General features: G+C 43.7%; 1 protein-coding gene across 4 annotated transcripts; it reads left to right on the top strand.

Annotated features, from left to right (window-relative positions):
• Positions 1–3423: 3423 nt before the first annotated feature.
• On the top strand, positions 3424–22189 carry LOC109616435 (potassium voltage-gated channel subfamily A member 10-like). 4 transcript variants are annotated; one of them, XM_029124315.2, is made up of 5 exons: positions 4690–4991; positions 16527–16540; positions 17374–17486; positions 17581–19573; positions 19728–22189. In XM_029124315.2, exons 4-5 carry the CDS (start codon positions 18233–18235, stop codon positions 20190–20192), a joined length of 1806 nt encoding a protein of 601 aa, XP_028980148.2. In that variant the 5' UTR covers positions 4690–4991; positions 16527–16540; positions 17374–17486; positions 17581–18232; the 3' UTR covers positions 20193–22189. The 4 variants fall into 4 exon arrangements, with proteins under 4 accessions (XP_028980147.2, XP_028980148.2, XP_028980146.2 ...); XM_029124313.2 differs by lacking the exon at positions 16527–16540 and adding an exon at positions 14938–15004; XM_029124314.2 differs by lacking the exons at positions 4690–4991; positions 16527–16540 and adding an exon at positions 3424–3478.
• The last annotated feature ends 613 nt before the right edge of the window (positions 22190–22802 follow it).

Here is a 22802-nt window from a genome sequence, read left to right as displayed (position 1 = left end):
GAGTGGAGTTTAGACCAAAAAGCTCTATTTTTGTCTCATCAGACCACATGACCTTCTCCCATTCCTCCTCTGGATCATCCAGATGGTCATTGGCAAACTTAGGACGGGCCTGGACATGCGCTGGCTTGAGCAGGGGGACCTTGCGTGTGCTGCAGGATTTTAATCCATGACGGCGTAGTGTGTTACTAATGGTTTTCTTTGAGACTGTGGTCCCAGCTCTCTTCAGGTCATTGACCAGGTCCTGCTGTGTAGTTCTGGGCTGATCCCTCACTTTCCTCATGATCACTGATGCCTCACAAGGTGAGATCTTGCATGGAGCCCCAGACCAAGGGAGATTGACTGTCATCTTGAACTTCTTCCATTTTCTAATAATTGTGCCAACAGTTGTTGCCTTCTCACCAAGCTGCTTGCCTATTGTCCTGTAGCCCATCCCAGCCTTGTGCAGGTCTACAATTTTACCCCTGATGTCCTTACACAGCTCTCTGGTCTTGGCCATTGTGGAGAGGTTGGAGTCTGTTTGATTGAGTGTGTGGACAGGTATCTTTTATACAGGTCATGAGTTCAAACAGGTGCAGTTAATACAGGTAATGAGTGGAGAACAGGAGGGCTTCTTAAAGAGAAACAGGTCTGTGAGAGCCGGAATTCTTACTGGTTGGTAAATGATCAAATCCTTATGTACTTATTATTTAAAAATCGTTCAATGTGATTTTCTGGATTTTTGTTTTAGATTCCGTCTCTCACAGTTGAAGTGTACCTATGATAAAGATTACAGACCTCTACATGCTTTGTAAGTAGGAAAACCTGCAAAATTGGCAGTGTATCAAATAGTTGTATACCACAGCTAGCCAGTTACACACCATTTATATATGCAGCTAGCCAGTAACCCAACATTTATATACCTATCTGTTTACTTCTTAAACCTATACAAGACCTAAAAGTAGAAGAAGAACAGGTTTTCAGGGTAAATTAAAAGAGAAAGAGTTCCACTTTTGTAGGCATCTTCTCAGACTCGGCCTTGGGTTAAGAAAATTGGTGAAACAGGTGTGTGTGAAAGTCTCTGTCTGACTGTGTGTCTGATAACAGTTGTCTGGATGTGTGTGTGTGTGTGTGTTTTTGTCTCTCTGGGATTTTGTGTCTGTCGCTGTGTGCTTGAGCGTGTGTGTGTGTTTGTGTGTCTGGGTATTTATGTCTGTCTCTGTGTGTGTGTTTCTTTGTGTGTGTGTGTGTGTGTGTGTTTGTGTGCTCTCTCCCTATTCATCAAAATGCTTAATTCTGCTAAAGTTGCTCTCTTTCTCTACGTCTTTTGTAGTTTCTCTCCCTCTCCTTGCTCCATCCCTTTTCTCTCTTTCACTCTTCTCTTTCACTCTTCTCCTGCTTCTCTCTCGTCTTTCATTCGCTTGTCTCACCCTGGCCTATTTATACAGTAGAGGTCTTCTGGGAGAAGAACAGAAACAGCTCAGGGAAAAAGGAATGAGAGGAAAGAACAAGGAAGAGGAAAAATAGAGAAGAAGAATGGAGAGAACAGGACGGAGGAAGGGAATTAGGGGAGGGAGGGGCAAGAAGAGGAGGATATGTAGATAATGGATACACAGTAGATATAAATACTGTATATATTCACCTGGATTAGGAGTAAAATTCTTGAATAATGTGACCAGGGTTTCATAATAGCAGACTTTCATAATATGTCCCCACAATAAGTGTGTGTGTGTGTGTGTGTGTGTGTGTGTGTGTATGTGTATGCACTCACCTAAAGGATTATTAGGAACACCATACTAATACTGTGTTTGACCCCCTTTCGCCTTCAAAACTGCCTTAATTTTACATGGCATTGATTCAACAAGGTGCTGAAAGCATTCTTTAGAAATGTTGGCCCATATTGATAGGATAGCATCTTGCAGTTGATGGAGAATTGTGGGATGCACATCCAGGGCACGAAGCTCCCGTTCCACCACATCCCAAAGATGCTCTATTGGGTTGAGATCTGGTGACTGTGGGGGCCATTTCAGTACAGTGAACTCATTGTCATGTTCAAGAAACCAATTTGTAATGATTCAAGCTTTGTGACATGGTGCATTATCCTGCTGGAAGTAGCCATCAGAGGATGGGTACATGGTGGTCATAAAAGGATGGACATGGTCAGAAACAATGCTCAGGTAGGCCGTGGCATTTAAACCATGCCCAATTGGCACTAAGGGGCCTAAAGTGTGCCAAGAAAACATCCCCCACACCCTTACACCACCACCACCAGCCTGCACAGTGGTAACAAGGCATGATGGACTAAACAGGTACAACTCTGCAGGCAAAAACACAAGAGTGTTAGCATTCTACAGCAGGACAGACACCAGAGATTCAAAATATATATATTTCAATTAGCTACATTTCATCTTTAGTCAGAAGCATGGTGGCCAAGACCATACAGCGGTTTAACAGGACAGGTTCCACTCAGAACAGGCCTTGCCATGGTCGACCTAAGAAGTTGAGTGCACGTGCTCAGCATCATATCCAGAGGTTGTCTTTGGGAAATAGACATATGTGTGCTGCCAGCATTGCTGCAGAGGTTGAAGGGGTGGGGGGTCAGCCTGTCGGTGCTCAGACCATACGCCGCACACTGCATCAAATTGGTCTGCATGGCTGTCGTCCCAGGAGGAAGCCTCTTCTAAAGATGATGCACAAGAAAGCCGGCAAACAGTTTGCTGAAGACAAGCAGACTAAGGACATGGATTACTGGAACCATGTCCTGTGGTCTGATGAGACCAAGATAAACTTGTTTGGTTCAGATGGTGTCAAGCTTGTGTGGCGGCAACCAGGTGAGGAGTAAAAAGACAAGTGTGTCTTGCCTACAGTCAAGCATGGTGGTGGGAGTGTCATGGTCTGGGGCTGCATGAGTGCTGCCGGCACTGGGGAGCTACAGTTCATTGAGGAAATCATGAATGCCAACATGTACTGTGACATACTGAAGCAGAGCATGATCCCCTCCCTTCGGAGACTGGGCCGCAGGGCAGTATTCCAACATAATAACGAAGCTGAGGGTAAAGATGATGGACTGGCCAAGCATTAAGGCAGTGCTGGAAAATAATGGTGGCCACATAAAATACTGAGACTTTGGGCCCAATTTGGAAATTTTCACTTAGGGGTGTACTCAGTCAGGTGCATGTAGTCCCATATGTGTCCTGAGGGGGGCATCACATCACCACAGAACAGACAGAATACGCTTGGAGAATCCATCTGTAAATAACTATGTATAAGCTATCGGGCTATCAGTAGAACACACAGCACACACAAACACCTCCCCAATGGGGGACATTTACTGAGTAAATCAGCAGTTTTAGTATTAACAGTTGTTATGGATGTGACATTCTCACAAAACAACAACATCTGAAAGAAACTGCCTCACCAGAATTACTTATCAAGCATAAATTAACATTTTAATGTATATATCTGTGGAACCCTACAGAGGAAATGTAGACATTACAAAATTGTAAGTAATCCCACTTTCAGTTAATGAAACAACAGAACAGAAACATTGGCAAAAGTAAATTAATCTTAAGTTATTAGGGTTAAATACAAATAGCCAATTTTTGGAAGGCTTGTCTGCATACAAAAACAACAATTATAAAACATTACTATTTTCATATTTATTTTATAGAGGAAAGTCGACTATTACAGAAGTGATTTTACCGCAGAATTGCCCAGAAATAGCATTTCTGTGGTGGGAGATTTGTATTTCAGATTATTTAATATTTCTCAACATAATGTTGCCCTGAAAAAATTATCATCAAGACTCTGGAAGGTTAATACGTTTAACTAGTTCAGGACTACAACAGAGATATGAAAGGCTCTGTCGCAGCACCTCCCAGCGGTCTCGGGATTAATGTCAACAAGCGTCTTCTAAAGCACAGCCAATGCCGTTCTGGTTGTTAACGAGCTCATCACTCGACCGGAAAGCCTACACCAGAATCCTTAAACGTCCGGCTTCTTACCTTGGTTGAGCTCACAGTTGTTAAAAAACTTGGTGTTAAGCGATTACATATGGGCCTGTACCAACTTTGTACATACTAACATTTTTTATGTTCTATAGATAAACAATAGACACAGGGGCAACACGATTGGCTATATACAACCGAAGGCCTAATTACAAATGTGTATAAGATGTTATTGATTAATGTGTTTTTGTTCGTTTAAATGTAAAACAAAAGATCCTACCCCCGGGAGTTCTGTTTATGGCAGGCCATAAATAAACGTTACCGCTTCTTCATGCTCGACTTCCAGAGGGACGGGGCACGCAGATTACGTTGTTTGCAGCAGCTGTCGTTTTGAGTTTATCAGAGATCATGACTGAAAAATCACATTGTTTCCATGAAATACAGTTTGTCAGCTAATGTTTAAGTGTATGATCGGGCATTTATTTAAGAGCTTGGGTCTGTCTGGATTGATACGTGATATATCGGTCTGTCCCCGAGCAGGGCAGTTAATTGCTCCAACCTCTCCCATTCCGGGTTGGTTAAATGCGGAAGCCAAATATCCGTTAGCCTAGACTGTGTAGTTTTCCCTTTCCCTAAATACGCAAATATGCCCACTTTGTAAAGTGGTGTTTACAAAAAAAGGGCAAAAGGGAAAATGAAGAGGGGAGGAGATCGGAGACTGCTAGAGCAGGACATTAAACAGAACTCTCATTGTCTCCCCCTCTCTCTCCAGAGGAAGGACGGACGGTGAGAGGATTTGTTTCTTCCTCAAACCGGGGAATTAGCCAAATTAATCGTAATCACGATGTTGTCGTTATGTCACGCTCACATCTGTCTCGCGGGTGATTGCCCAGGCCGCCTCCGAGAGCCTTATGTCCACACGCTAGCTAGGCACCTAGTCAACACCGATCAGATATACTTACCGCTTCCAGGAACCATGCCTCCACCGGTGCCACAGAAAACCGGGCTGGGAAAGTTTCAGGGTCCCGGAGAAGTTTTTGGAGACGCGCCCTACTCAGTTCATTAACGGTACGTTCACTCTAAAAAGGTGTTTGGTGTTTTCTGTCAAATTGTCAAGCTGATTGTAAGCGACTGTCTTTCATACTGTGCGTTTATCGTTCTTGTCAACTCTAGCTTTATTTTCCTCTCCATCCTCGGTGTCTTTTCCCGACCAGCTGTTGCAGAGTTTGGGCGCGCGGAGATAAACCATGCCGTGCGCGGAGATTTAACGTATTATGCGAAACGTATTTAGTTTCGTTAAAATAAGACTTCAACATATTTCAACAACGGTTATGAGGATGTATGGTCAAACCATTTTTAACCGATGTGGCATTTAATCAGTTAGAAGATAAAAGAGAAGTAATCCAAGTCTGGAGTAAAAACCTTGATGTTGATATCTCCTCCTGTAAACCTTGATGTTGATATCTCCTCCTGTAAACCTTGATGTTGATATCTCCTCCTGTAAACCTTGCTGTTAATGTCCCTTTTCCTTAACATGGACCAATTCAGTCTCATACGGATGCACTGATAACTAGTGTTTAATTATTCTCATTTATTTTTCTTTGGAAAATGTTGGTGTATATCAATATCTATCACTGGTGTTATCTGAGTCTGTTCATAGTGATGTGGCTTTCAGGTGACTGTGACTGTGTGTGTGTGTGTGTGTGTGTGTGTGTGTGCACATTGGCTTTTCTGCATGCATGATTGTTTGTCCTTGACTGTATTAAATCTCTGTAGTACTACTAGAGAAACCTCACAGCTTAAAGGCAGACAATCCTTACTAATCAGGAGACTGTCAGGTATGAAGTGGACGATCAGTCGCTTTACAGGAACCTGGTTGTTAATGTGAGGGTACTCAGAGTGGCTGAAACTTAATATAACTTTATACATCTGATAATAAACACTGTGATCTGTTGAAAGTGTGATGCCTGTTTCTTACGGCAAGTTTACTACATTTTATATTTTCTACTCATAGTCTTCTGAATTATTTTCTGTGGATCACAAAAAGTCAAATCTGCAGGACACACGGTTTGAAAATGAATTGGTTTACGTGCTGGATCAGCCTAGACTACGAATGTGAAAATGAAAAAAAGCAAACAATCCTATTGGAACAGTTTGCCTCACAGTTACATTGTTTCAACAACTTATCTCTATAGATTATTTGAACGATGACACATTGAATGGCTTCACTTTAGAATGTTATGCTTTATTTGACCGGCAGTGTTGAGAGGATTAAAGGTCAGATTTTCTTAGTGGGCCAGATTGGAACCCAGGGGACGTAGCATGAGGCCCGCAGGGCTGCGTTTCGGACAGCTGCAGTGGTATGGGGCCCCTGTGGCTGCAGTGGTACGGGGCCCCTGAGGCAGTCTTAACCCACTGGACCCAGCCTGCAGTGGTACAGGGCCCCTGAGGCAGAATCTTAACCCATTGGACCAAGTCTGCAGTGGTACTGGGCCCCTGAGGCTGCAGAAGTACAGGGTCCGAGGCAGAGTTTTAACCCACTGGACCCGGTCTGCATAGGTACGGGGCCCATGAGTAGGGCTGCACAATTTGGATGAAATATCACTTGAGTATGAACAGGGTAGATAACCTCACTTTTAAAATCACGTCATAGCACATTGTAAACTCTATGATTTCTAACTGATTATAAAAAAACGAAGTTCTTTTAAGACATATAAAACTTTAGGTTACCAGTTTCAAGGCTAACAATGTTGTAGCCCAAGGTACAGCTTGTCTAAATGTTGTCGTAGTCTATATATTAATTCAATGCAAAGGTGTTTGCGCAGTTGCCAGCAGGCTAGTTAAGCAAACTATCTCAACCCTTCAGTGACATTTTCACCCACATCAAGTAGCCTGTTTGCATGCACCAATCTTGAAGCTGCAACTAAATAAACATGCTGTTGAAGCTGAAACTCTTAATAACCATGACATTGAAGCTGAAACTCTTAATAACCATGACATTGAAGCTGAAACTCTTAATAACCATGACGTTGAAGCTGAAACTCTTAATAACCATGATATTGAAGCTGAAACTCTTAATAACCATGACATTGAAGCTGAAACTCTTAATAACCATGACGTTGAAGCTGAAACTCTTAATAACCATGACATTGAAGCTGAAACTCTTAATAACCATGACATTGAAGCTGAAAATCTTAACTATGCTGTTTAAGCTGAAACTGTAAATTATTTGACCATTATTGGTATACCATAATTTGTCTGTCACATGAGCCATGTCTCATTCACATTTGATTCAAACTAAAAACTGTGGGAGTGATTAAAATATTGCAATTTCAATTATAATTGAATTAGTCTCATAATTGAGTACCCCTGAGTTTTAACCCACTGGACCCAGTCTGCTGGGGTCCCAGACCCCTGAAGCAGAGTCCTAACCCACTGGACCCAGTCTGCTGGGGTCCCAGACCCCTGAAGCAGAGTCCTAACCCACTGGACCCAGTCTGCTGGGGTCCCAGACCCCTGAAGCAGAGTCCTAACCCACTGGACCCAGTCTGCTGGGGTCCCAGACCCCTGAAGCAGAGTCCTAACCCACTGGACCCAGTCTGCTGGGGTCCCAGACCCCTGAGGCAAGAAGACACATTGCCCCCACACACAGTGAGGAAGATTGTGAGGGAGGCAAAGATTAATCCAAGGATCAGTTTTAGAACTGCATAGTATTCTGGCCCAGTGTTCAGCTGTCTCATAACCCAGTGTTCAGCTGTCTCATAACCCAGTGTTCAGCTGTCTCATGACCCAGTGTTCAGCTGTCTCATAACCCAGTGTTCAGCTGTCTCATGGCCCAGTGTTCAGCTGTCTCATAACCCAGTGTTCAGCTGTCTCATAACCCAGTGTTCAGCTGTCTCATGACCCAGTGTTCAGCTGTCTCATGACCCAGTGTTCAGCTGTCTCATAACCCAGTGTTCAGCTGTCTCATGGCCCAGTGTTCAGCTGTCTCATAACCCAGTGTTCAGCTGTCTCATAACCCAGTGTTCAGCTGTCTCATGACCCAGTGTTCAGCAGCCTCATGACCCAGTGTTCAGCAGCATCATGACCCAGTGTTATATCATGACTGTCTCTGTGGATGTACAGGTTTTATCATACCCGTCTTGACCAAAAATCCCCCTGAAAGGACAATAAACATAAACTGTGACCTTGTGGGTTCATTCCGCTGGGCTCCATGAAAGACAAGGGTGAGCTGCAGGGTCTACAGTACAGTTACATTTAGGGATTTTAGTTGATGCTCTCCTTCAGGGCAATTTACTACAGAGAGCAAACACTTATTCTGACTTCTACTCCTTAGACATAAACCAAAAACACCTAAAACCTAGGTTCAACAATGCAATGTTACAATTGGGGCTTGAATTTGAATTAGGGTTGAGGTTAGGGTTAGAATGACGTTAAGTGTTAGAATTAGGGTTCAGGGTTTAGGTGTAGGGCACCGATTTTGAATAGAAATCGTGTTTGGACTCCTTTCAGATATATATGTGTGTGTGTGTGTGTGTGTGTGTGTGCAGTGGGAACAGATGGCAGGGCTTTAACCGGCTGGATCTGGCTTCTAAAAAGGAATGTCATATTTCTGTAAATGAGACAGAATTAATCCTTACGGAAGGGGAGGGGGAGAGTAGAGGTGGAGGAGAGGAGAACGGAAGGAAGGAAAAAAGGGAGAAGAGGCATGCCAGAAAGAAAAGAGGAGTGGGGATGTTATGAGAAGAGGAGAAGAGGAGTGAGGCACAGGAGAGCGAAGGTTGAGGCACAGGAGAACGAAGGTTGAGGGACAGGAGAACGAAGGTTGAGGCACAGGAGAGCGAAGGTTGAGGCACAGGAGAGCGAAGGTTGAGGGACAGGAGAGCACAGAGAAAGATTTTAGCTCCTGTAATATCTTAAAGTAGTGGAGAATGCTGCTGAAGTGGAGTGAGAGGAGGATGATAAAGTTTTACACAGCAGAGAGCTTTATACAAAGAGGAATGACCAAATAATGTAAATCCTGGCTGCCCTGACACTAACCCCATCTCCCCTGACCTTTGACCCCTGATCTAAGCCATGTCACATGTCACAGCAGGCTCTTTCAGACCCTCTAGGAGTAGCCTAGACCACACTTTGTTTCCATTATTATTTTCTGTTTTGTACACAATATTAAATGTTCCTGTGGCCTGACGGGTTCACAACACTAGCACTCTCTCAGCAGGAAGTCTGCGTGAAGTCTATAAACAGATGTCTAACTTGGTGTGTCCAGGCTCTTAGGTTCATTAATGGAAACCTACACGACCAAACTGCCTCTGTGCAGCATTCGTTAGACAGGGGCTAATTTATTTCCCAAGAAAATTGTATGTGTTTGTGTTTTGGTTTGTGTAAGGCAGTAGGTATCTGGGCATGTGACCTATGTGAAGGCCAGAAGAGGATTTGGGTCCAGCTGCTCTCTACTGAATACACCCAAACTGCTCTACAGTACACAGGCAGACAGACAAGATGGCTGTCAGTGAGACAAACGGACTGCTCTACTGTACACAGGCAGACAGACAGACAAGAAGGCTGTCAGTGAGACAAACGGACTGCTCTTACTGTACACAGGCAGACAGGCAGACAGACAGACAAGAAGGCTGTCAGTGAGACAAACAGACTGCTCTACAGTACACAGGCAGACAAGAAGGCAGTCAGTGAGACAAACACACAGACAATCAGTTAATTTTGAGCATTATAAAACCTTAGGAAGCCTTCTTATCAACTGTAGAACATATGCTATCCATTTGAAGCCCAATCTCAGTCTGCAGACTCAGCTCCAAATCTCAGCCCCCAGGGTGTGTGCAGATGGTATGTGGGTTTCTGTTTAGTTTTAATGAAATACAAATATATTTTTTTAGGACAATCAACCTGGATGTTCCCATTGAGATAGCTGAGTTAGCTGTGTGTACTAATGTATAGTAAAACGTGGTTGACTTCGTAAGTACCGACAAACAAAAAATAGCTGTTTTCAGTTGAGACATTAAGAATAAGGTTAGAATTAAGCTTAGGCTCAAGTATTAGGGATTAAGACTTAGGTTTAGGGTAAGGAATTATGGTTAGGTTTACAATTCTGTTTCCAAAAACGTTGGGATGCTGTGTAAAATGTAAATAAAAACAGAATGCAATGATGTGCAAATCATTTAAACCCTATATTCAATAGAAAATATTAAAAAGACAACATCAAATATTGAAACTGAGAAATGTTATTATTTCTTGAAAAATATATGCCCACTTTGGATTTGATGCCAACAACACGCTGAGACAGGGGCAACAAAAGACTGGAAAAGTTGTGTAATGTTAAAAACAAACCTGGTGGATCATCTCACAACTGATTAGGTTAATTGGCAACAGGTCAGTAACGTGATTGGATAAAAAAAGAGCATCCCAGAGAGGATTAATCTTTCAGTCGTAAAGATGGGGAGGGGTTCTCCACTCTGCGAAAGACTGCACAGACAAATAGAGTTTGGGGATCACATCATCTACGGTACATAATATAATTGAAAGATTCAGAAAATACAGAGAATTCTCGACACAATGGACAAGGCCGAAAACCAGTATTAGATGGCCGTGATCATCGGGCCCTCAGGTGACACTGCGTTAACAACAGACACGATTCTGTAGTGGACATCACTGCGTTAACAACAGACACGATTCTGTAGTGGACATCACTGCGTTAACAACAGACACGATTCTGTAGTGGACATCACTGCGTTAACAACAGACACGGGAAAACATACAAATTTACGGATATTGTTCTCCTCGGTTCCTAAACACTTGCAGATTATTGTTAAAAGAAGACGTGATGCAACACAGTGGTAAACATGCTCCTGTCCCAGCTTTTTTGAAAAGTGTTGCTAGCATCAAATTCAAAGTTATCATATATTTTTCCAAAAACAATAACATTTCTCAGTTTCAACATTTGGGTTAGGGTAAACACAGGAAATATCAGTTTACTTGAAAATATGATTTATATAGCAAAAATGTAAACATTAATTTGAGGAATACAATGTTGACTGGTTCTTTGAAATTAACAACACCACTTGTTGTCTGAAGTGTTTTGGAGTAGTTTTCCACTTGCAATGCAGCGTCTGTTTATCAGGACACACCCAACTATGAAACTAGGTCAATCTATCCCTGTAACTTGATCAATGTTATAGTTACATACAGATATACACTCACCTAAAGGATTATTAGGAACACCATACTAATACTGTGTTTGACCCCCTTTCGCCTTCAGAACTGCCTTAATTCTACGTGGCATTGATTCAACAAGGTGCTGAAAGCATTCTTTCAGCACCTTGGCCCATATTGATAGGATAGCATCTTGCAGTTGATGGAGATTTGTGGGATGCACATCCAGGGCATGAAGCTCCCGTTCCACCACATCCCAAAGATGCTCTATTGGGTTGAGATCTGGTGACTGCGGGGGCCATTTCAGTACAGTGAACTCATTGTCATGTTCAAGAAACCAATTTGAAATGATTCCAGCCATCAGAGGATGGGTACATGGTGGTCATAAAGGGATGGACATGGTCAGAAACAATGCTCAGGTAGGTCGTGGCATTTAAACGATGCCCAATTGGCACTAAGGGGCCTAAAGTGTGCCAAGAAAACATCCCCCACACCATTACACCACCACTACCAGCCTGCACAGTAGTAACAAGGCATGATGGATCCATGTTCTCATTCTGTTAACGCCAAATTCTGAATCTACCATCTGAATGTCTCAACAGAAATCGAGACTCATCAGACCAGGCAACATTCTTCCAGTCTTCAACTGTCCAGTTTTGGTGAACTTGTGCAAATTGTAGCCTCTTTTTCCTATTTGTAGTGGAGATGAGTGGTACTCGGTGGGGTCTTCTGCTGTTGTAGCCCATCCGCCTCAAGGTTGTGCGTGTTGTGGCTTCACAAATGCTTTGCTGCATACCTCGGTTGTAACGAGTGGTTATTTCAGTCAAAGTTGCTCTTCTATCAGCTTGAATCAGTCGGCCCATTCTCCTCTGACCTCTAGCATCAACAAGGCATTTTTGCCCACAGGACTGCCGCATACTGGATGTTTTTCCCTTTTCACACCATTCTTTGTAAACCCTCGAAATGGTTGTGCGTGAAAATCCCAGTAACTGAGCAGATTGTGAAATACTCAGACCGGCCCGTCTGGCACCAACAACCATGCCACGTTCAAAATTGCTTAAATCACCTTTCTTTCCCATTCAGTTTGGAGCTCAGGAGATTGTCTTGACCAGGACCACACCCCTAAATTCATTGAAGCAACTGCCATGTGATTGGTTGATTATATAATTGCATTAATGAGAAATTGAACAGGTGTTCCTAATAATCCTTTAGGTGAGTGTATGTTCTGTGTGTGTAAATAACCTTTATTAAAGAGCATTGAATAACTTAAAAAAAAAAAATAACAATGCCCATGTCAAAACAAATCAAATGATTTACCGTTAACTCTTTAAAGGTGAATCTATAACAAATAAATATATAATTGGAACCCCACAGCTCTTTGAGCCTTCTTAGAATGCATACATGTTATCAAAACAAGTTCATTCACCGCCAACCCTCTTCAGTGACCCCAGAAATCTGTGTGAATCTTCATAGAGCAGCGATTTCCATCTCACTTTTGCAAGGTGTTGAGATAGCAGCTAGCCATTGGGCCTGAACAATACGTTGTGATAATCAGAACTTACTTGAACTGGTTCCATGTGAGGTGTGGAAAACCTCTTCCATCATCATGATTCTGTTTCATCCAGGCACTTTAGCCCCTCATAGTTCTTAATGATTTGAGTGGCAATTAGCTGTATAGAAATCCAATTTGGATACTGACTGTCCAAACAAACATTTACAAGTGATGAAATGGGATTGGGTCAAACAGTCAGTATGATTGCTCATCCATTAAAATGTACATGAAGCAGAGCAGTGCTAAACTTTTTGTACTGCTCTGCTATTCAGATTTGCTGCTCACCTTCCTACAGTTCCCTACACACAATCAATCAGTTGTCACAAAGTGTGTAAGACACCAACCCCAAAACTCCAAAGAGCGTGCGGTAAGATTTTGAAGTATACAGTGTCTGCGCCCTTAACACATATGGACCCAGAGCTTAATCGAGCTTTTGACCGATTACGCAAGACTCCAGTTCTGGGTTACCCGAGATTACTGCTCCTAGAGCCGTGTGTTAGTGAGTTCTCACTTAACATATATATGTAAATCATGAAGCTCCCCTGCATTTCAGATTCTCAGCAACACAACAAATATAGAATTCTCTAATCGTAGTAGGGAAATGTTGTCACACATTCTCACACGGGAAAACCCATCCTTCTAGAAAGAGATCTGAAAAAGCTTCTAATCCTAATATTATTTTTCTTTATGGAGCCACTTTTATAATTACAGAGACAGGACTTCTGCTGGTCCGAACCGAACCCGGATTGGTCTAGAATACATCTGTGTACACCAATGGCATTGGTGGTTGGGGGTAGTCATTCTTTTAATTGGCTAAAGGACTGTGTATGTACCACATATAGTGGTCTGATTCAGCGTGGGTGAGGGGCGATGCGGGGGGAGACTAGATCAAGCTGATTGATGTGCTGGAGTAGGGCCAGTTGTTTTAATTGAGAGATGGAGTGTGTGTGTGTGTGTGTCTGAGAGAAGAGATCCCCTTGGCTTATAGCACTGAGCCACCCAGCATCTGTTAATCTGCTTAATAGGGTCAGAGTCATCACCCAAAAACACCTGCTCACAGACCATGATATATACACAAATGCAGACATATATACACACACACACATACTGACATGCAGACTCAAACATTATAAATGATTATGGTTATGAATATTATTCCTTAGAGCCAGATGATACTGTATGGTGGGGCTGGATTGGATGTTTCCGTTAGATAAGAACCTTGGCAGATATAGTACCATTGAAGGCAAAGATTTAGCCAGTTGTAACTGTTCCCTCTCTCCCCACGAGGGCTGAGTGTTCCCTCTCTCCCCACGAGGGCTGAGTGTTCCCTCTCTCCCCACGAGGGCTGAGTGTTCCCTCTCTCCCCTTCTCTCTCTCTGTTTCTCTTGTGTCAACCTCTTGTTAAACATTAAGTATTTAGTGCTACTGTTAGTGAGCCCGGCATGGAGAGGGAATGTGTGTGTGTGTGTGTGTGTGTGTGTGTCTGTGTTTTTGTCTGACGTCAGGCATGGAGAGGGAACGTGTGTGTGTGTGTGTGTGTCTGAAGTCAGGCGTGGAGTGAACAAAGCTCTGTGTTCCAGTCTAGGAGGCTTTGAGCACCATGCAACCTATCTGATCACTCTCTCACACACACACACACACACTTACACACCCCTCACTCACAAACACACACACACACACACACTTACACACCACTCACTCACAAACACACACACTTACACGCACCTCACTCACAAACACTTACACACACACATACCCCTTACTCACAAACACTTAAACACACACACCTCACTCACAAACACGTACAAACACCTGTTACATATTACTGGTCTAGATTCCGGTAGTGCCAACGATTACTTGTTTGATGTGTGTAAGTGTGTGTGCTGTGTGTGAGTGTGTGTGGTGTGTGTGAGTGTGTGTGGTGTGTGGGGTGTGTGAGTGCGTGTGGTGTGTGTGCTGTGTGGGGTGTGTGACGTGTGTGTGCTGTGTTGGGTGTGACATGTGTGTGTGTGGTGTGTGTGTGTTTTATGATCTCTGTTGTCCCACTGGTATCTCTCACTGAGACACACAGAGACAGAGAATACGCCAAACCACTAAGAAGTTAATTCAGGCGAGTGTGTGTGTGTGTGTGTGTGTGTGAGTGTGTGTGAGTGTGTGAGTGTGTGTGTGTGTGTGTGTGTGTGTGCCTTGCCCCCTGCCCCTGTGCCCTGTGCCAGGCTCTAGTTTCCAGAGGTTAGGTAGGCATAGAGTTTCCTCGGACTGTGACTGACTAGACATTATCCCACTGGATGACAGGGTGGCAGGAGACACCATCTCACTAGCTGCTAACCACATCGCCTCTACAGTCCGGCAGCCGGCAGAGGTAAGCATGGACGATGGTGACGATGGTGTGTCTCTCTGAAACTGGTTTGAATAACCGGTACCAGCGCTCCGAGGTTGATGTGGTGAATGTTAGGTGATTCACAGTGTGTCTGTTCACTCGTTTTGCCTAAACGCAGTGAAGTTGACATTTAACACTGGGTGTCTTCGTGTTATAGCAAGGAGCTATAGTGGACGGAGCTCATGGAATACCAGAAATAGGCAACACTTTGTGACATGTCATGTACTGTAAATATCAGTAAAGTTGACCACCTAAATGCAGTAAAGGAGCTCAATAGGCTATATTTGTGTTCGGCCAGCTAGCTGGTTGGCTGGGTGAATGGATCTGTCTCATAACATTTGAAACTCCAGCCAAAGACACGCTGTTTATAAAACATATATTCCCGGACACTTCCTGCATGGAAATTCTGATGGAACAGTCTGTCAAACTTGGCCTTGATCAGCCCACAAAGAGGACTTTTCCAGACGTCTTGTTCACCTAAGCATTCGCTACTTGGTATTGTTGCTGAGGGAGGGTTGAGTGGTTGTGATGGTCAAGGACCCTGTAGCTCAGTTAGTAGAACATGGTGCTTGCAATGGCAGGGTTGTTGGTTTGATTCCCACTGGAGGGCAGAATGAAAATGGATTATGTAGTGAATATTATAGGTAATGTAGTCAATGATATAGGATATGTAATGTATTGAATATTATATGGTACGTAGAGAATATTATAGGTTATGTAGGGAATATTATAGGTTATGTTGGGAATTACATATGTTATGTAGGGTGTATTATCAGTTATTTAGTGAATTACACAAAAAAATATATAAATGTAACACTTTGGTTTTTGCCCCCATTTATCTTGAGCTGAACTCTGTACTGTTAGAGTGGCCTTTTATTGTGGCCAGCCTAAGGCACACCTGTGCAATAATCATGCTGTCTAATCAGCATCTTGATATGCCACACCTGCGAGGTGGATGGATTATCTCGGCAAAGGAGAAGTGCTCACTAACACAGATTTTGACAGCTCATGATAAATGGGGGCAAAAACAAAAGTGTTGCGTTTATAATTTTGTTCAACCACCTCCCACTCCCTCCTCCTCCCTCCTCCTCTCTTCAACCACCTCCCACTCCCTCCTCCTCCCTCCTCCTCTCTTCAACCACCTCCCACTCCCTCCTCCTCCCTCCTCCTCTCTTCAACCACCTCCCACTCCCTCCTCCTCTCTTCAACCACCTCCCACTCCCTCCTCCTCCCTCCTCCTCTCTTCAACCACCTCCCACTCCCTCCTCCTCCCTCCTCCTCTCTTCAACCACCTCCCACTCCCTCCTCCTCCCTCCTCCTCTCTTCAACCACCTCCCACTCCCTCCTCCTCCCTCCTCCTCTCTTCAACTACCTCCCACTCCCTCCTCCTCTTAACCTCTGTACTTTTTCCTTAAGTCCTACTCTCTTCATCTGTTTTCACCTGTTGTAACTGTGTTAAATTTCCCCTAATCTACCCCTTCTGTCTCACACACATACCCTCTAGGTTTTACTATCAAGGTGAGGATATGTAATTTTGTACCTTTAAATAGATACATCAACCTAACCAACCCCAATAACCTAACATTTATGCCTAACATTAACTTAACCCTAAATCATAAACCAAACCATGCCAAATGTTCTTACTTAACATGATTTCCTGTGTTCACCTATCATAGCCCCCACTCTGATAGTAAAACACGGTGATGGTATTTCTGTTTCTTTTCATTATGAGTGTGTAGGGTCAAACTCTCTCTTACACACAAACACATTATGCACCTTTTTCTGTGTATTTAGGTTTGTGTGTGTGTGTGTGTGTGTGTGTGTGCGTGTGTTCTGTGTGTGTATGTGTGTTCTGTGTGTGTGTGTGTGTGTGTGTGTGTACTGTGTGTGTGTGTACTGTGTGTGTGTGTACTGTGTACTGTGTGTGTGTTCTGTGTGTGTGTGTTCTGTGTGTGTGCGTGTGTTCTGTGTGTGTGCATGTGTACTGTGTGTGTCTGCGTGTACTGTGTGTGTGCATGTGTACTGTGTGTGTGTGTGTGTGTGTGTACTGTGTGTGTGCATGTGCACTGTGTGTGTGTGTGTGCGTGTGTACTGTGTGCATGTGTACTGTGTGTGTGTGTGTGTGTGTGTGTGTGTGTGTGTGTGCACTCTGTAGTGAATAATGCACTACACTACAGCTAAGACCCAGTAACCCTGCACTGTCTACTCTCTTCTCCCCTCGTCTCCTGACTTCTCCTCTTCCCTCCTTCTCTCTATGCTCCTCTCTTCTTTTCTCCTCTCCTCTCCTCTTCACTCACTTCTTTTCTCCCCTTTTCTCCTCTCTTCTGTACTCCTCTGCTTTCTATTACCAGGTCAGGGGCATAGCAGGTGTACAGAAGGAGCCGGCAGATGTGTGTGTCCAGGTCATCCGGTTTTCAGCGTTGAGCAGTTAAAAGCACAGCCATTCTTCAGCAGGTGACAGCAGGTGTGTCAGTGAAGATGCTGCTGATGGCAGGGCTGTCAGCATCCAACATGTCAGCCCAAACTCTAACCTGCCTCTCTGTATCTCTGTCTGCCAGTCACCCGCTGCAGGTGTGAAGAAGAAGACGTGTGTAACAAAGCTGCTAATTGACACTGGAGAGTCTGTCGGCCTGTTACCCTGAATACTGTCTCTCATCGCTGGGAATACAAGGTTGGAGGCAGCCTGTCTCTCTGGGCATTACTTCCTCAAGGCAGCCTCTCTCTCTGGGTAGTAGACTGTAAAGGCAGCCTCTCTCTCTGGGTAGTAGATTGTAAATGCAGCCTCTCTCTCTGGGTATTAGATTGTAAAGGCAGCCTCTCTCTCTGGGTAGAAGATTGTAAAGGCAGCCTCTCTCTCTGGGTAGTAGATTGTAAAGGCAGCCTCTCTCTGGGTAGTAGATTGTAAAGGCAGCCTTTCTCTCTGGGTAGTAGATTGTAAAGACAGCCTCTCTCTCTGGGTAGTAGATTGTAAAGGCAGTCTCTCTCTCTGGGTAGTAGATTGTAAAGGCAGCCTCTCTCTCTGGGTAGTAGATTGTAAAGACAGCCTCTCTGGGCTGTAGAAACTGGAGCTGTCATCTACCACTGTGTGGATTTCCTGACCTGGACAGAGGGCTTGTTACATTGGACCGGTGTGAGTTCTAGGTCTCCCAGACTGGGACTCTGTCAGTAGAGGCTTGTCTTGGTTGTTTTTGGCCTGTTTGAGCAGCAGCCATGGATGTTTCCCTCGTGGACTTTGAGAGTTTGGATGATATCAACAGCAACCTGGATGATGAGCTCCAAAGCCCAGACGACCCTGACGAGACCACAGCCCTGACGGTCGACATGCCCCATGAACACAGCTCCTTCCCAGACTCCCAACACCTCCTCTGCTCCCTGCCTAATCTCACCTCCAGCCCCAAGCACCACCACCCCTCCCACCACCATCGCTCCCCCTACAGAAGGAACACCTCGCCCTGCCCATCCACCTCCCCTGATACCCAGGGCGGGAACCAGTCACCGGAAATGCCAGCCCATGGTAGGAAGGGGCGCAGTAGCTGCTCAAGCATGATGACCAACTGGAAGCTGCTACTGAGTAGTGAGACCCAGACTCAGAGTGAGACCATATTCAGCCGGCTCGCCAAGGACTGCTGTGAGGATCTCTTTGTGGACAAGAGAGGACTGGACGATGGCGAGCAGAAGGTCATCATCAACATTGCCGGTCTGCGCTTTGAGACGCAGCTCAAAACCCTAGATCAGTTCCCAGAAACCCTTCTGGGGGACCCCATGAAGAGGATGGACTACTTTGACCCAATGAGGAATGAGTATTTCTTCGACCGGAACCGTCCCAGCTTTGACGGCATCCTGTACTACTACCAGTCAGGAGGAAAGATCCGGCGGCCGGCTAACGTTCCACTAGATGTGTTTGCCGATGAGATGATGTTTTATGAGCTGGGGAACGATGCCATGGAGCAGTTCAGAGAGGACGAGGGCTTCATCAAAGAGGTGGAGATCCCTCTCCCGACCAATGAGATGTACCGCCAGTTCTGGCTGTTGTTTGAGTATCCGGAGAGCTCCAACGCTGCTCGCGGCGTGGCGCTGGTCTCTGTCTTCGTCATCGTCATCTCCATAATCATCTTCTGCATGGAAACGCTGCCGGAGTTCCGGGACAACTCCCTGGACCCCATCATACCCACCGCTGCCATGCAGGTGATGCCTTCAGGTGGGAACCAATCACTGAGCGGCTTTGGTTCCATGTTCCCACCCACGGCTACGCCTAAAACAATCACGTCCACGTTCTCTGACCCGTTCTTCATTATTGAGACAGCTTGCATCGTCTGGTTCTTCTTCGAACTGGTTGTCCGCTTTGTGGTCTGTCCCTCCAAGAGAGACTTCTTCCACAACCTCATGAATATCATCGACATTGTGTCCATCATACCTTACTTTGTCACTTTGGTAACAGAGCTGGTCACGACCCCAGAGCAGAACTTGAGCCAGAACATGTCCCTGGCCATTCTTCGTATCATCCGTCTGGTTAGAGTGTTCAGGATCTTCAAGCTGTCTAGACACTCCAAGGTACCACCATTATAGTTTCCTTTTAATGTAATTTAACAGCACAACCTCGTAAAGGTTTGGGTTCAGTTTTCACTGCTGTGTTGAACTAAGACCACAGCTCTTATTGACTGAACTCATTTTAGTGAAGTAATGACCAGTCTCTCTCCATGTCTAGGGGCTCCAGATCCTGGGCCAAACCCTGAAGGCCAGCATGAGGGAGCTGGGCCTGCTCATCTTCTTCCTCTTCATCGGAGTCATCCTCTTCTCCAGCGCTATCTACTTTGCCGAAGTCGACGAGCCCAGTACACAGTTCGTCAGCATCCCTGACGGTTTCTGGTGGGCCGTGGTCACCATGACTACGGTGGGCTATGGCGACATGTGCCCGATCACTGTGGGCGGTAAGATGGTGGGGACACTCTGTGCCATCGCCGGCGTGCTGACCATCGCCCTGCCCGTCCCGGTCATCGTGTCCAACTTCAACTACTTCTACCACCGGGAGACGGAGGCAGAGGACAAGCAGCCAATGGCGGACGCGGTAGATTTGGCCATGAAGTTACAATCAGAGAGTAAACCAGGGAGTAGCTCCTCCCTGAACAAGGCCAATGGGACCTGGCAGAGTGACATGTTTCCTGGGCTCTGAGACGTATTCAAGACCATTTCAACATTGAAGAGGACAGAGAGACATTATGGAGACAAACAGGGCAAAGACATTACAAAGACAAACTTCCAAAAAGGAAGCCTGGCGTGCCACATCAATAGACTGATCTGTTATAAAGGTTACAGGTTTGGGTTGTATATTGGGAGGTCAGAGGAGTGTTTTCCAGGGGATTAAATTGACCTGTCTGTAATGTTAGGGGGTTATGACCGGCCTGTACCCCCAAATCTATGCCCCGTCTGTTATCCATGGGGATAAATACCGAAACTGACCTCACAACTACTGTACATTTCTACTTCAATAGGACTGTTTAGGGCCAGATTAAAAGGCTAGAAATACCTTTGGTGAGAAAAGGTACTAGAAGATCTGTAAGCATAATTGGTGTGACATAACTTGAGGATGATTCAAAAGATACATTTAAAAAATGAGTATTTTAAAGCAATAAGGCATTAGGTGTGTGGTATAGGGCCAATATATAAGGTATAAGAGCTGTTCTTAGACACAAATTATCAGGGAATGCCTGGATATAGAACTTAGTCTTGGTATTTTGACAATATACCACGAATGCCAGAGGTGCCTCATTGCTAATGTAAACCAGTTGCTAACACAATTAGAAGAGTATAAAATGATGTAATAATTATGGTACATCGCTTTCAGCCAAACAGCATTCAGGATTCGAACCAGCCGGTTTATAATGTATCAAAAACCACTAATGCCTCCTCTGTGCAAGTAGGGACTGTGACAATGGTAACAAAATACAGATGTAGAGTCTAAATTTGAGCCTTTTATAAGCTGGAAAATAACCATGCGTGAATAGGAAATATGAAAAATTATCTTGTTAATTTATAGATGTTTTTGGAGTTTTTTTATGCATTTTTCATATTGGAAAAAAAATCTGAAATGTTTAATTGGAAATGACAAACTTTTATATTAGCCTTATATAAAACCTCAACTACACTACGCATTTTCTCCTGCAAAAGTGTGATCAAATTAAGATCCTGCATTGTACCTCAGTAATGACATTGTTGTACTACTATTGCATAAAACACAGTGTTGTTGTGCTACTATGATCAGACTTCTATCATCCCCATGAGTTACAGGTTAATATTGAGATACTATATGTAGCTGGTATCATAATTGGTCAATGCCACGGTCAGACTTTAGATTGTAAGTATTGTTTCCGTGGATGCATTTTAATCCATTACATACATCTGTCAAAGTATTAAATTAAGAATCAATCACGGTGTTTATTCCGTATAATGTTTTTTGATCCTATATAATTGTATAATTTCATACTGTATGTTTTCTGTCCAGTTCTTCAGAATTTTAGATTTTTAGTCCTACATGAAAACCTATTTCCTATATATTACACTCCTTTTTAATTTTCAAAGCTGGATCTCAAAGTCAGTTCCACTCCATTTTTCATTGCAACCCTCTAATCAGGGACTTATTTAGACCTGGGACACCAGGTGGGTGCAATTTATTATGAGGTGAAACAGAAAACCTGCAGGCTCCAGACCATGTAGATTAAGAGTGCCTTGAACTGCATTGTAATTACGGAAATGTTAAATAGAAGATGACATCGCCATGCTCTAAATAGTAACTGTGAAAGAGGTAAATAGTTGCTGACATTGTCGTGCTCTAAATTGTAACTATGGTAATGTTAAATAGTGGATAACATTGCCATGCTGTACGTTGTAACTAGGATAACGGGAAATGTTGTACTGTTGATTACCATGGATACTGCTGCTAGAGAAGAACATGGCTGAAGTAGTTAAATTCAACTACAGTAAGTTCTCAATGTTTTAGAACAATTTTAAAATGTTAAATGTTAAAAAGGTTCAAATGTATGTTTTGATTTTAATTCCTGTTTCACTTCAACCCCTGATTATCAGGTATCTCCAGAAACAAAAGATGCCAAAAGTCAAGGGGCTGGGGTGTTAAGAAAGGAAGTCAAAGATCGGAATATTAATAAATATTAAAATGAAAATGGACAAATGCTGTTTTCCTCCAATCTTCTGCCATCCATTAGGACACAGATTTCATTGGACAGCAGACTGTTTGTGAGATAATGACAAAACATACAGGCCATTAGGATAACATATCATTACATACCGGCTATGACATACATAACATATCATTACATACAGGTCATAACATACATAACATATCATTACATACCGGCTATGACATACATAACATATCATTACATACCGGCTATGACATACATAACATATCATTACATACAGGCCATAACATACATAACATATCATTACATACCGGCCATGACATACATAACATATCATTACATACCGGCCATAACATACATAACATATCATTACATACAGGCCATAACATACATAACATATCATTACATACCGGCCATGACATACATAACATATCATTACATACCGGCCATAACATACATAACATATCATTACATACCGGCTATGACATGATGGCATATTATAACATACAGACTTCAAAATTATGACATTATAACATACCAGCTAATGGCTATGACACCATGATATGTTATAACAGATGATGACGTGAGGGCATATGACAAAGGGCTATGACATGATGAATAATGAA

This window comes from Esox lucius, chromosome 12 (genome assembly GCF_011004845.1).
Source record: "Esox lucius isolate fEsoLuc1 chromosome 12, fEsoLuc1.pri, whole genome shotgun sequence".
Lineage (NCBI taxonomy): Eukaryota > Metazoa > Chordata > Actinopteri > Esociformes > Esocidae > Esox > Esox lucius.
This window is presented reverse-complemented; position numbering and strand designations above follow the sequence as displayed.

Excerpts from the sequence above, each read along its gene's own strand:
- LOC109616435 (XM_029124314.2), top strand. The coding sequence starts at position 18,233 with ATGGATGTTTCCCTCGTGGACTTTGAGAGTTTGGATGATATCAACAGC. Across the intron at positions 19,574-19,727 it reads AGCTGTCTAGACACTCCAAG|GGGCTCCAGATCCTGGGCCA; the intron begins GTACCACCATTA and ends CTCCATGTCTAG.